Source organism: Lissotriton helveticus, chromosome 5_1 (assembly GCF_964261635.1).
Source record: "Lissotriton helveticus chromosome 5_1, aLisHel1.1, whole genome shotgun sequence".
NCBI lineage: Eukaryota > Metazoa > Chordata > Amphibia > Caudata > Salamandridae > Lissotriton > Lissotriton helveticus.
Window position 1 is genome coordinate 120,091,136 of NC_136065.1, and position 14,381 is coordinate 120,105,516.

The following is a 14,381-nucleotide window of genomic DNA, read 5'->3' on the forward strand; positions in this document are numbered from 1 at the left end:
AAAATCCTCAGCAGGGCATGGCAGCTGGCTGATGCCGAGAAGGGCTCCAGGAAGCTGGATAAACATTAGATGATGTGGTAGTGAAGCTGTTGACTTTTGTCAGGAAAGCTCCAAGTGAGAGAAATTCCAAATTCATCCTCAAGGAATGGCTCTAATGAACCGGATGCTTTTGTTGCCTTTGCCTGAGGAATATTTCAACATGCAGACGTAGTCACTTTTTTGGAGCTCGAATTTCTTTAGCGGGGCAAGGCCCGCTAAAGAAATTTGCATTTCCATTGTCATGGAGGTATTCCATGACATCCCACTGAAATGTATTTGCTGCTGCGGAAAAGCTCAGCGCAGGAGCAATCTGAATCTTTGGCTGTACCATTTCTTCATTACATTGACTTGGCAGGCTTGTCCCAGGTTTCTCAGGGTTTTAGGAGGAGCACACTTTGACACAGTCAGGTGTTCCACATCCTGGGAGTACTTGGGAGTCAAAACTCCAGCAGAAACCACCAGCAAGGTGTAGGACTGGCTGAGCTGGGACTGGTTTGCTGGACTCTTCATTAAGGGATTCTAGCAGCTTGTTCTGTTACTGTAGCTTAATAGGAACAGCCAACCGACCTTTGGCTTTCTTTGACCTGGGTACTAGTGGGAGCAAGTCCGACCTTTGAAGTCTTCTCCCCACAGGTCTCAACAGCAGGTGCAGTCCCTCTTGTGTATTCTACAGGTCCAGTTTTGTTCTGTAGAAGGTGCTCAGGGGTGTCACATTTACCACTGGCACTAGTCTGTGGGTGGCGGTGACTCCTGGCCCCTCCCTAGCCAATATGGAAAACGTTCTTGGGGGTACCCCACTTTTGCAGCAGTTCCTCTGTGCCCTACTAGAAACAATTCTACAGTGTCCCTCTCTATCTAAATCCAACATAGCAAAACGTTTCTTCCACTGTGCAGAGATTCTGTGACTACCCTACAGATGTGGCTGGGAAATGAGCACCCCTCCTCTGTGGTCATTCAAAACCGATTCCGGGGGCAGCTCCTCTCCCACTTGGTTTAGTGCCTGGCTGACTAGAGACAAATGTGCGGGTAGGCTCAGATGTTAGCTACCTCTTCCTGTGACGAGACAGGCCTCACTGAAGTTTATTAAGTGCATATCCCAGATTGCAATCCTGTCAGAAGAATAGAACACCTCCACACATGCAAGGCCTTTGTCTCATCTTTTTGAGCAAATTCACACCTCATCAAGTGATTTATTCAGCTCCTGGATGGATTTCTAGAGGGTTTAGGCAAGAAAAGGGTGGTTTTCTAAAAGTCCCTGTTCTATGTTATTTATTACAAATTCGACCATACCAGTTAATTGGGCTGGCAATAAATATTTTGCATTAAGAATTAACTTTGTAGGTGTCTTCTAAGGAGATAACATTAATAAATGTAATATTGGATTGCAATGCTTTCCTAAGGGACATGCACTCTGCTTTATGGGCATTAAAGCTTTCATAGAGGTGATTTTTTATTATTTAAAAGGAGGGTTTTGGTCTTTCAGAAGAGGTTGTTTTGACATGTCACTGTAGTGGGTGGCACAATGGGTGCTGCGGGCCACTACTGGCATTTAACTCACAGGCTCTGAGTACACTTGGAATCATATACTAGAGACCTATAGATATGTTAAATGTGCCAGTTCGGTGTGTAGCCATTTTCAACATGTGTTAGGGATCAGATCACATGCACTGAGGTCTGGTTAGCAGAGTCCTAGTGCACAGAGTAAAATGAAACAGCAACACCAGTTAATAAAATGAGACTGATCATGCAAAATGAAGAATTTTTCGACAACAGTTTTCCCCTTATCATACTAGTCTGCTCAATACCAAATGGTATTGAAAACCACAGTGGTAGTAGAGATGTTTTTGTTGCCAAAAATGTAGGCCTCAATGTCCAGAGCCTTATTTCTTCTGAGTTTGAGAATGAGCAGTTGTGTTTACCAAAATCAGGGCTGCATATTGAGTTACATAAGTACTTTTTGGTATTTTAGGGCAAAATGACACAAAATATTATAAGCACATAGGTGAGTCAGGAGGATAACAACATTTTTGTATATATTGTGTTCTTCCTCTAAGCACGAGATTGCATTTATTGCATTTAGTCAAATTCAACATAATTTATTCCCACAGTGGTCATAGTTTTAGTGCCAGGATGTATTCTTTATCATCACGATCCCTTGATATTCCATTATTGAAAAGGTATCAAGTCTTAATTTTTCAGATTACAGAAGACTAGTCTTAGTTTTGCTCAGATTAATGATAGTGACAATCCAATAGTATAAATGTTACTCCTTTCGAAGATTTTTCACAACCCTGTATACATGTAAAGGAAAATCCACAAAATAAATAACCCTCACCAATCAAGAAGAGGCAAGTTATGGTTAAAAGGATGTCTATCCCCTTTACAAGTCAAGTGATCGTGGAACAATAATAGCACAGCTTCTGCTATCATCTGATGCTGGTTTCAGAATTTGGATGCAACATGGTTGCCGAAGTAAAAATCCTTTTAGCATCCAGACCTCTTGGACCCATAATTCAAACACAAATTTACCAAGTGGAAACTTGGTGTATATATAGCTATCTCTATTCACTTTGTATAATTAGTTATGCCTCTGTCTGGATATTGGCCAACAAAATGAAAACATTAAACACCACATCATTTTCACTGACAATAATTACAAACTAGAGTATAGCAGTGGGAGCTGAAATAAGATCTCTGAACTGCCATGCCTTGCTTATTACATATTTAAATATTAGCCTGCTGGACATATTCCTGAAACATTGCTGTGCAAATATTATACAGAATTAGTGCACATCACACAGCATAGGTGACTTTGCCATTGTTTCCCTACATTTCTGCTTCTTTTGGACCTTCCTGTTTCTCCCTTACTTTCTCTTTTCCACAACCCATCTCTTTCCCTCTCACTTGCTCCCTATTTCATCTCAGTTTTTCTTTCTAATTTACTCACTACCTGTCTTTCGTTTTACTTGCTTCTTCATTTTTTTCTCAGACTCTTTCTCTGTCTCATTCTCTGTGCTGTAGTTCCATTTTGCCTTTTTTTCTATGTTTCCCTCTCTATCTCTTGGCTTTCTCTCTGATCATCTTGAAGTTCCTCTCTCTCTTTCACACACAGGAAAATCTTCCATCAATTGCCTGTAATCTTGGCACTCTTCTATAGGAGGCTTGAAGGTAACAACCCTGGGCTATTGGAATTTATGAAATCACTCATAGCTGAAAAATGAGGCTCTTCTATGTGATGTTACTTAATGTCACAATGGCTTAAAAACATTCAGTAGATATGTGGCAAACTGGTACAGTACATTTTAATCTCTGCTTAAAGTGTGAAAAAGTACCTTCAGAAATGAAGGTTCTGTAATTGCATAAAGCAACACAAACCAAGACCCTCAACATACTTCATATAAACCAACAGTCACTCAAAACAACATGAACACCGACCACGCACGCAACCTGGGAATCATCCTCGACTCAACCTCTCCATGACCAACGCTGTCTCCTCCTCCTGCTTCAACACCCTCCGCATGCTCCGCAAGATCTACAGATGGATCCCGACAGATACAAGAAAGACAGTCACCCAGGCCCTCATCAGCAGCATACTCCACTACGGAAACGCCCTCTACGCGGGTGCCCCGACCAAGCTCATCAATCGACTACAACGCATCCAAAACGCCTCGGCACGACTGATCTTCGATGTACCACGACAAGGCCACATCACCCCCCACCTGAGAAACCTACACTGGCTCCCCGTCAACAAGAGGATATCCTTCAAGCTCCTCATACGCGCACACAAGGCACTTCACAAGACCGGCCCAGCCTACCTCAACAGATGGCTCTCCTTCTACACCCCCAACCGCCAGCTACGCTCCGCCGACCTCTCACTTGCCACCGTCCCGCGCATCCGAAGAACAACCACCGGCGGGAGATCCTTCTCCCACCTCGCCGCCAAGACATGGAACACCCTCCCACTGAGCCTACGACAGATCCAAGACCTGCTAACCTTCAGGAGGATACTAAAGACCTGGCTGTTCGATCAGTAGTGGCCCCCACCTCCCCCCAGTGCCTTGAGACCCTCGCGAGTATGTAGTGCGCTTAACAAATGACTGATTGATTGATTGATTGAAGATTGGAACTGTTTATTCTTGGACCCAATCACCTTTGTTGGTGTTTAGAAGATTAATATGTCAGAATTCTAACATAACTTCTCCTTTGTCTTCACTGTACACAGAACACTCAGCAAAGGTTCACGGAATGTGTTATTCACTCACTGAGATGTCCTAAAGCTTCTATGTGCTCACACCCCCAGCCTCCGAGTTCTTTTAGTAAAAAAAGACTAATGCAGCTATTTGAGGCAAATTCGAAGCGTATTCGAGGCATGCTAATGGCTAATAAGGTGATCCACAAGAATATTTTTGACTGAGATGGTTACATGAAGATAGGAGATTGTAAACTGTCAGTGAGTAGTTGGACATAGGCAATACAAAAGTAGGCCTGGGTGGTGAACTCTGCTCCTTTCACGGAGTTAAGAAAAACTCTGCTCTACTTTTCCTCGCTCGCGCACCTCAACGTTATGAGGAAAATCCAATGCTAGACCACCTGACAGCAAAATCTTCTCAAACCCGGTTGCTTGCGACCGTTCGCGTTGAGAAACTTTTGATTCGCGATGAGGAAGCTGCCGCTCGAGTAGAACATCTACTCAAGCGGCAGAAAGAAGCAGCGCCCTCTTGCGCTGCACATGGTGTCATTTGCTGATTTTCCAGCATGGGACAAACACCTGTCGATAAAAATCTGCATGACCAGTGCGACATAAAGCACTCAGCTGTTTGTGGAACTGCGCGTAGTTTTGCGGAGTGTTTTGGTCACTTGGCGGAGTTTTAACTCAGTCCAGGCTTATGCAAAAGATGAAGTAAAGAAATCAAACAAACTAACAAATACTTTGCCTCAAGAACTGAAAATGCATTAAGTAAAAATGGTAGGAATTTGAACACCACCTTCTATTAAATGGATCAGTATTTTGTGAAATGGCCTACATACTAACAGGTCGGTTTACAAAATCCCGAATTGTAGTGAGTTACAATTCAATCTACCTCATTAAATATTATCGAAGTCGGTCACAAATTGCAACCTACTACATTTCATTGGCATTTCAGGGATGGTGGCCTGCTTGGGTCAGCAGGCTACGATGTCTGTGATTTCCTTTACAGGAAAATGAGATGTCTTTAACCCCTTCGCTGCGGCCGTGATTTCCCCCGTGTGCTGTAAACAAACGAACAGGGCGGGGCCGTGACGAACCCCAGCCGTCATCAGCACACGCCCACCGTGGGGCGTGACGGCTGGGGTTCGTCACCAGCATGGGAGGGGTTAAAAAAAAGTTTCAACTAACAGAAAGGGGGTCCCCTGGTGACCCCTCACCTTTGACAATGTGTTACCACCTCCTTTGAGGTGTTGGTAAAATATTAATGCTTCACTACCGAATTTATGACTCCAGACATTAATACATGGCAAAGGAATCGGTATTTGAAAGTATGCCCTAAACACAACCCTTCTAAATACTGATTCGATATGGTTTCCTAAATCCAATTACCTATTCAGTAACCTGTTAACAAATCACTAAATGGGAATAGTACATTAAAAAAAAACATTTACTTGTCTCGAGCCTTGAGATTTGCTAAATCTAAGGATTTGTGAACAGTAAATTAGTTTGTACAGCTGACCCACTATAAGTAATAACAAGACAAGCTCCTATTCAAGTTTCCATTGCGTTATGGAGATTGTAAAGTTCGATATTTGTGATAAAAAAGGGAAAAAATAATTTGATGGAGCTTTCACATCCAACGGGGTGAGTTTTGAATGCTCGATTGAACTCAAGAAGGGAGGAGGAGCCCCTAATGTGGATGAGGGTCATTAAATGGGTGGGGCATGCAGAGTTGGAAAGATCTGAGCCTTCACAGTTAACAAGGTGTATTGGGTAAGATCAACAGGCTGAGGTAACCTTTGTATAGCTTTAAACATAATGGTGAAATCATTACTCTGTGCCCTGTATTTGAGTGATAGCTGCCCCTTTTGGTAACAGTGGATAGAGGTGGTTGAGTGCTTTGAAAGTTTCAATAGAGCTCTAGGGAGAAGCAACTCATTTTCTCAATAGGTTTTCAGAATAAAGTCCCATCACTAATCTTTTGCAGTAGCACAGTTTAGGTAGAGCCACATTATTCATCAGGGATTAGGTGGTTTTTAAGGCGAGTTATGATGAGGTGGGGTCATACAGCTGGACTAGAATATGCAGATGCGTCCCGGGCGAGGAAAGCACTTGCCTGAGGGAAGCCAAATCTTCACAACAGTACATACAGTATATTTAGCTCTGTATTAACCCACTTTATTGGCAGTTGTACAGTTTCAGGTCTTGGCAAATCTCCAATTGAGACTAATGTTAGTGACACCTAACTAATGTCTGTATTGAATCAAGCTGTTCAAAATCAGAGTGGGTGGTATGGTTCCACCACTCTTGCCTTGAGATTGCCAAAAACCTACACTTAGATATGCCACTTATCAGAGCAGTGGAGAGGCTTATGGGTAACACTGCAAAGTGTACTGATTGCATACAAAGTTTGTTTACAAGTCATTAAATTAATATTACAGAACATCTTTCTAGCTATGGAAAGTACTAGGTTTAAATATAACAATTCATTCTGATAGTGTATCCCTAAGTAGAGTAAGTCCTTGAAACTAGAGAAATATATACCCCACACACACTCCGGTGCAGCAGATGCACTGTCGGCACAGCTGCATTCCAAGCAGGGTGCCTTATTGATACTGTTTGATCAGCATCCTTATTTGTGCCTCTGCAACAAACCCTAGTGCTTAATTTGAGGCTGTGGTTTCCGGTGCTCGGCACCAGCACTTAAGTCTCAGCACCGGCAATAATGATAGTCCCCCACATGGTGGTGCTAGCTGACTAAGTTTGAGATGAGCACAACAACATTGTTTAATAATTTAATATACATTACAAATGAATAGTAGCTGCCACCCACACCATTCTTATAGCTTGGGGGTGGCCTGCAATAGTCTGAACTGTCATGCTTGTAGGAGGGCAATGGTTAGTAGTTGTGTTAGAATTGTCATGGCAGCACTGGCAGGGGCAGGATGGTTTAAGCTGGAGTGGTCTCCTGAAAAGGGCTTTGTCACTTACCTTTTTACAAACTAAGCACTGAAAAACCCCTAAATAAGCAGCTGATGCTGAAATAGAAACAAATGATGCACTAGGAGTTTGCTCTGAGTACACAAAGAGCATTATTCTCTTTTCTTGCTCCAGTCCAACATGCCTATTACAGCAGCTGGGCAGAAAAAAAACAGAGGAAGAAGCATCACCATGCACAGGCAGGAGTAGTAACCAAGGCGAAGCAGCTGACCTGTGGTGCATAGTCCATCATCACACCAGTGGTTTTTCTAATGACGAAGACATCCGGGGCTCCAGCGACAGTTCCTCACCCACTAAACGAGGCAAGTGAATTGCTGGTTTGGTGGACAGTAACCCTGCTGATTTATGGTGGGGCTCTCTCTCTGCCAAACCCTGAATTATCCCTGTAGGCTGGCCAGTTTGCCCCAAGATAAAGCAGCAACTGCAGTATTGATTGTTATGTTTGAGACATAATGATTATATTCTATGTAGATGTAAGTGCAGATGTGGTCTTTTTGCTATGTTTATAGAGACAAATGAGTGAGTCTTTGACGGAGTTTGGAAGTAAATAATTTAAAAAAAGGAGTAATGCTGTCTTACAGCGATTTGTTAAAATGACTATAATGTGCACTGGCCCATAAGAGACAGCCACTCCCCCCTTTTTTTTCCACAATTGCTGTGTATATTTCATTTTGTCCCCTCTTCCAAATAGTTATAAAGCGCTCTGATATCCTTCGGGCAGAATGCCTAATACCATTGTGTGCAGAAATGCAGGTTTCAGGCCAAATTAGTACTAAAAATCCACTTTAATTGAGAGCCAAAGAGATTGTTTGAGCGATTTGAATTGCCAGATTGAGCCACCAATATCTATGGATATCCCAAAGTTTTCCCAGTAGTCTCTATAACTTCACCATCAACAACTTTCAACATCTTAATCTCTTTTATCCATGTCTAAAGAGAAACAGTCTTACATTTTATTTTTTTTAGAAACTATGCAATGTATAGAGCGATATAAATAAATACTCTGAGCGAGTAAGGAGGCCATTTTTTAAATCTCTGGTACGTTATACTGTTGTTATTTGTGGCTCGCAAAGAGAACCTCTATTGTTTATTTCAGTTTCTGAAAGTCATAACTCCTTGCAATGACATCACAACAGTTTATAACCAGCCTGGTGATGTCATAAAGGCCTTTCAGGCCAGGCTGGCAGGGCTCCCTGAGAGCCTGTCAGTGAGCTCTGCTTGTCTTCTTGTCTGCTTTGACTGAACGCAGCAGGCAGAGCTGCAGTAGGGGGAAGGAAGGCAAGGAAGGTGGTGGGTTTGGGTTAAGGATAGCAAGGCAATATATTTATTTTCACATTTATGTCACAGAGGAGAGGGCATGTTATGTACAGCACTTCCATGATCCTCTGCCCCTGCACAGCAGTCAAGGCAGGGGAATAACACAAAATTATTGATGGGTAAAATGTGAATTACAGGGTTGGTTTCCACCAAGGGGTTCTAAGTAACATCATAAACAACTTTTGCTGTTACGGGACGATTGACAATAATAGACCACGAATATTAGCAGTTCACCAATCATAAGAGACTATTCAGATTGGAACAATATTTGTGTCAACACTGATTAAATGCCAATAAAATATGGTTATTTAAAAATAAACAACTATTGCTGTTTATTTGATGTCACTTGAAACTTCTTGGTGAAAAACACACCCGTAATTCACTGTTACCCATCTATAATTCTATGTGTTTAGCTATGTACTAAGAACATATATTTGTGTATACCTTGAGAACACCTTGAGTTTACCCAAGATCAATATTTGTTCATTAAGGAAGCCAGTAATGGAAGACAAGAACCCCTAGTCTAGTCAGAAATGAAGGCCCTAGAAAGTGTTATTTTCCCATGGGTGATTTTAGAACAATTCAAGGACACTGACATTCAGTTATGGGTTGACATGGTGTGTGCAACATTCACTGTTTGTCACAAATGAAACATTTAATGGAGATGATGACTATGATGGCACATAGAATGAGGAAGCATACCAACTCACCTTGTGCAAATCTGGCATGAGGTCCTGGTACAGCGAGCGGATTAGCATATCCAAAGTGCGCTGCCTCTTCTGAGCAAATGTGGGGGTTTCCAAGGTGGCCTTCTCCCCGTTGATCACTGAAACATATTGCATACAAACTGTCACAAACGCTATATATAGGGCAATTGAACAAATGGTTGAGCAGCGATGGGTCTATCTAAAGAAAATAACACATGCAACCAGGCTTTGGAAAGTAAAGGGAATATAATTTGCTTTCATCCCTTTCTAGCCCATTCACTTGTGTTTTTCTACTTGGTGAGACTGATTGTTGCAAAGTTTGTCTATATTCTCTGATGGCACTATACTCGAAATTATCCTCTGTATTTACACTCATGTCCCTCGGGATAGTGGTGTGGTGGAATATATCATAATATATATATATTACACTGTTTTCTTTTCCAAAGAACAGTGCCTTCACAAACATGTTTTTACTTTAATGAAAGTTACGGTGTTTTTTTTTTTTTACAGAGTGTTTTATAGCGCAAACTTAACCCGAAGGTGTCAGAGCGCTTTACATGAGCACCAGTTGCGTTACATGAGGACACATTAATTTTTGTTAGGAATGGGGAGATTCAGCGGCATTGCCAAGACTCGAACCCGGTTCCCCAGAGTTGAGGTCGACCATCCTAGCCATTAGACCAACTCCTTTAAGTTTTAAGAAAACCACATACAATAAAAGTAACCTAACGTTTTATAAAATCAGATGCATAACAATGTATCTTTAAATTATTTTGAAAATCGAATTTCTATTATTTTTGCTCAAATAAATATTACTAGCTAATTCAATACATTTCATAATATGTAGAACTAACTTTGGTGATCTTCTCTTAAACAATATAAAACTTTCTGATTACTAGATCTTATATTTGCTAAATTGAAAATTGCTTATTATGCGGTGTAAATCAAGCCAATCAGGGCACAAACAAGATAGTTGCTCAAAAAGCTTGTCATATGAATTGTAAAATGTTTTACCGGCAATACAGGGGCCTTTAGCAACCTTGGGCATTTCTGAAACATAAGCAACCAGGAGAATCCAAGGGGGTGGAGCTTGTATGGATCCCCCTGTGCTGTAGCAACAAATAATGCATGGAATGCTGAATGAATGAACCATTCACCCCCAGTCAAGAGATCTGGGTTAAATCCATCGATCTTTTGCTCACAACGCCATCCCAATTTAGACCCAGCTATGTACAAATCATTCTTGACCCTGCTCCTCATGGGAACAGTCCAGCCCACACTGCCAAGCTGGGTCCTCCCGGGACCAGAAATAAGCATCCTGAGACCAGTTTCAGGGTTTCACCGCTCATCAGCTAGGCTAGCTTAAACCTAGTGGCACAATGAGCAAGGGACCCACATCTGGGCATACCCATCCCACTTAGGGAAAAAAGTGCTGCAGCAACAAATGATGGATGGAACGCTGAATGAATCAAACATTGACCCGAAGTCAAGAGATCTGGGTTCAATACATTCTTCTTTTGCTCATGGAGAGCAGGGTCAAGACTGATTTGCATATTGCTGGGTCTAAACTGGAATGGTGAGGCGTGCAAACAAACAATGGATTTAACCCAGATCTGTGACTGGGGGTGAATGTTGGACTCCTACAGGTGTCTAACTTGAAAACATGACTGGGGTTGGTTGTTTTACCTGGATGCTGTTACACCTCAGACCCAAATAATGCTGCTACCCACATTCCCTGAGTGATTGTAATTCAAAGGAAAAACCTTGATGTCTCCATGTTGTATTTTGGGACGTTTCATGCGGCAGGTGACAGGTCCACTTACACAAGCAGAGTACTTTAGTATCATGAAAAGATTGGAAATGCTGGGTTTTAGGACGTTTATTGTTCTAGGTAGATTCTGAACCTTTTCCTCACAGAATGTTTTGAAAGTTTTGATGTGTGCATGATATTAACCCTGGGCAAAGTACTGCGTTACGCTTGCGTAGTTTGCGAAGTTTGTGGTACTTTGCACTACGCGAATTGCACGTAGCACAGTGCAAACACGCGTAGCGGTCATTTTTTTATGCTTGCTCGTGGTCCTCAACGTCAAGTTGGCGACCGCGAGCGAGCAAAATGACATCCCGGCGAGACTTTTTCCTCGTTCATGATCAGCAACATTAAGATTCCGATCGCGAGCGTGGAAAATATACCTCCCAGCGAGATTCTCAACGTGGGGAGGTCAGGTTTCTCATTGCGAGTGGTCGCGACCGCTCGTGATGAGAAACTACCAGTCCGCGTTGAGAAAGGTGCCGCTCGAGTAGAAATCTACTCTGTGCAAGATGTGATTTGCACTGATTGCACAGTGCGGACAAGCATCCGGCAGTGCGAACAGCATTTTGCACAGTCCACGACGCAGTTCGCGTAGCTCGCGTAGTACGAAGTGCACTTCGCGTAGCTATGCGTAGCGCTACTACGCGAACTATCATGATGATATTCTATGTAAGAAAAGGTGGTCTGATCCATGCAAGCCACATCACCTTGGGCTCTTCCAGATGTATAATTTTTTTAATGTCTGGGGTTGGTAAGTTGGCTGACCCAGATTTTTGGGCCTATTTAAAAAATACATAGCTTTCCTTCATACCCATAAGATTTTATCTTATGCGTTGTAAACAATGAAAAATCATGATAACCTTCCGCTCAGTTGATGGATTTGTGTATAACAGGGATTTAAACAAGAAGCTAATGCTTTATTAACCTGTAACTAGAAGAGTGAGACAAATGTAGTGGTTTATTGCTTTTGTTGGTCAGCCACCACGGCAAAATAATACGGATGAACACTTTGTCACCTATTACTTTTTTTTCCAAATTTTTTCCATTAGGTTTTAAAATCAATGATTAGATTCTTTAGAAAACCATGAGCAGTGTACATCAATGACCTCGAGCTGATTTCTGAACTTTGTTTACTTTTTTAGAAATGTACGGCTTTCTGATTTCACCAATGGGTTTCATACCACTTTTCACCAAAAACTGCAAGTACGTAGAAAACACAAAAATTGGAAATATTGACTAACAGCTAGAAAATTGCAAACAATGCTTTTTACAACTCTGCAGGCTCCTGAAAAAAACAGAAAGCTGGAAAAGGGTGACTATGTCACAGAAATCATTTTGTTGAAGTTTTTAGGAAAAAAAACATACATTCTTGCACAGTACGTTTCCCAATTTTTCAAAAACCCAAACCTTTGCTTCATTTCAGCTATTTTCTCTGTTTCCTTCAGGGGAATCCACAAATTCCAGACATCAAAAAAGGGTGCAGCACAAAGGGTAAAAACCTCAGCACTTAATTTGTTAAATAAGACAGGATTTGTGAAACATAAGCAGATGAGGCATCTACTAATTTTTGGCTAATTCTTCATTACCTTAAACCTATAATGATACCCTTAGTGCACATATTCTCTTTCCTATCACAACAATGTAGCCCACACTCTTGTTTTCTTGATTTACACTGCCACTATTTTATGTACAGAGTCCCTAGATAAATTGACACAAAAGGAACAAATAGATCTCTCTTGGCCCACGTCCCTGCCTACTGAATTACCAGTAAGAGAGACCTATAAATCTTCATTTACTTTCACAATTTCAAAATTGGAATACAGTAATTCTGCCCCCAACCTCTTCCCCACAATACTCATTAAAATTCAAAAAATCTTACTTGCGAGTATATGTAACAGAAACATTGAATGCAGATATAGTTTTTATCTATATACTTATACTTACACTTTACTAGAACAAAGTCTCTGAATTCCTGGTGGTCCGTGAACACAGGAGGCGACGGAAGAGGTGGGCCAAAGAGTGGAACACTTTCTTCTGAAAATATTTTCAGTCTGACAATAGAAATCACAAATTAGAATTTCACTGTCACTCATTTCACCTTTGTTGTTGAAATATGCAGACAAGGCACCAATCTGAAGCAGGTTTTAAGTGCCACATCTGACTGCTCTTTACCTTCTTTGTGCTTCCTCTGTCATTAGTAGGCTACAGAGGGAGTCATTGAAGTGGAGAAAGAACAGATCCAAGGGGATCTTCAAGAGTATTGTCTTTTCTCTGTGGTCTCCACCTTATTGTATAACCCTGACAGTCTCTGTTGTTTCTGAAGAGCCTCAGGATCCTACCAGGTATGAAGTTATGTCACTTTGGGAAGGGGTCTGGCACTGGACAATAGAGACAGCCTTACACAGAAGAAAAACGCAGAGACAGGGTCCATGAGGGCATTCCCCTACACACAACAGTCATGAACTCCCACCCCACTCAGAGACATCAGAGAGAGAGAGTGATTTGAGAAAGAAGCCCTATGGCTCATCAGTATGATTCTTGTCCTGGTTTGATGCTTTTCTTCTTCCTGCTCAAACATCCATGTGTGTGTTTTCATGTATATACTAAATAAATGACTGTATTTTATCAAAATAAATGTGAGTAATATTTTTTTAAAGTATATAATATGAGACAGAGATTGTTTTTATTTGCATGTGATAAGGCTTTTCACTGTATAAATTATCATTTAATGCATTTCCATTTCGTCTTGGAAAGGAAAATTGGGGTCCCGCGGAGAGAGGATGCACAATAGGGAGCTTCATTTGTTGTAGGTATAAACCACCCTGTCCCTTTTGGCAGCAAAGGTTAACTCTCCTTTTATTTGGAGCTCATCTCTGTTGGACACAGTGCAGGCCTTGGCATCATGAGCCCCCTTAAAGGACCATAGAACAGGAACTATTTTAGATGCTGCGCTAGAGCGAAACATGAACAGAGACTTAACGAGCCCTGCATATGGCCCCAAAAACATTGCATATGAGGATAATTTCTAGTCCAATTTTGGCACCTCCTGGAGGTGCCGAAATAGCATTATAGGAGCAAAAATAGCATTACCTGGCACATTATGACAGTACAGAGTCTATGATGATGACCTTTACTTATGACCTCTCTCATTTGATGTCAGTATAGTAACAGCCTGGTTTATGATGGTTTCCCTGGGCCTACAAGTTACTATTTGGCATATCACACGAAGGAATATCACATGATGACAATACTTGATATATGATGATGATAATGGAAACCCTAGAATATTGCTCTTGTCATGTAACTGGATGAATGCATA

General features: G+C 41.6%; 1 protein-coding gene across 1 annotated transcript in view; it reads right to left on the minus strand.

The window, feature by feature from the left end:
• GARNL3 (GTPase activating Rap/RanGAP domain like 3) overlaps positions 1–14,381 on the minus strand; it is a 1,031,878-nt gene that overhangs the window by 108,073 nt on the left and 909,424 nt on the right. Inside the window, exons 14-15 of the mRNA XM_078641846.1 lie at positions 13,007–13,113; positions 9,256–9,371 (exon numbers count right to left, since the gene is read on the minus strand). Of these exons, the coding sequence (XP_078497972.1) occupies positions 9,256–9,371; positions 13,007–13,113 (223 nt within the window). The remainder of the gene's footprint in view (positions 1–9,255; positions 9,372–13,006; positions 13,114–14,381) is intronic.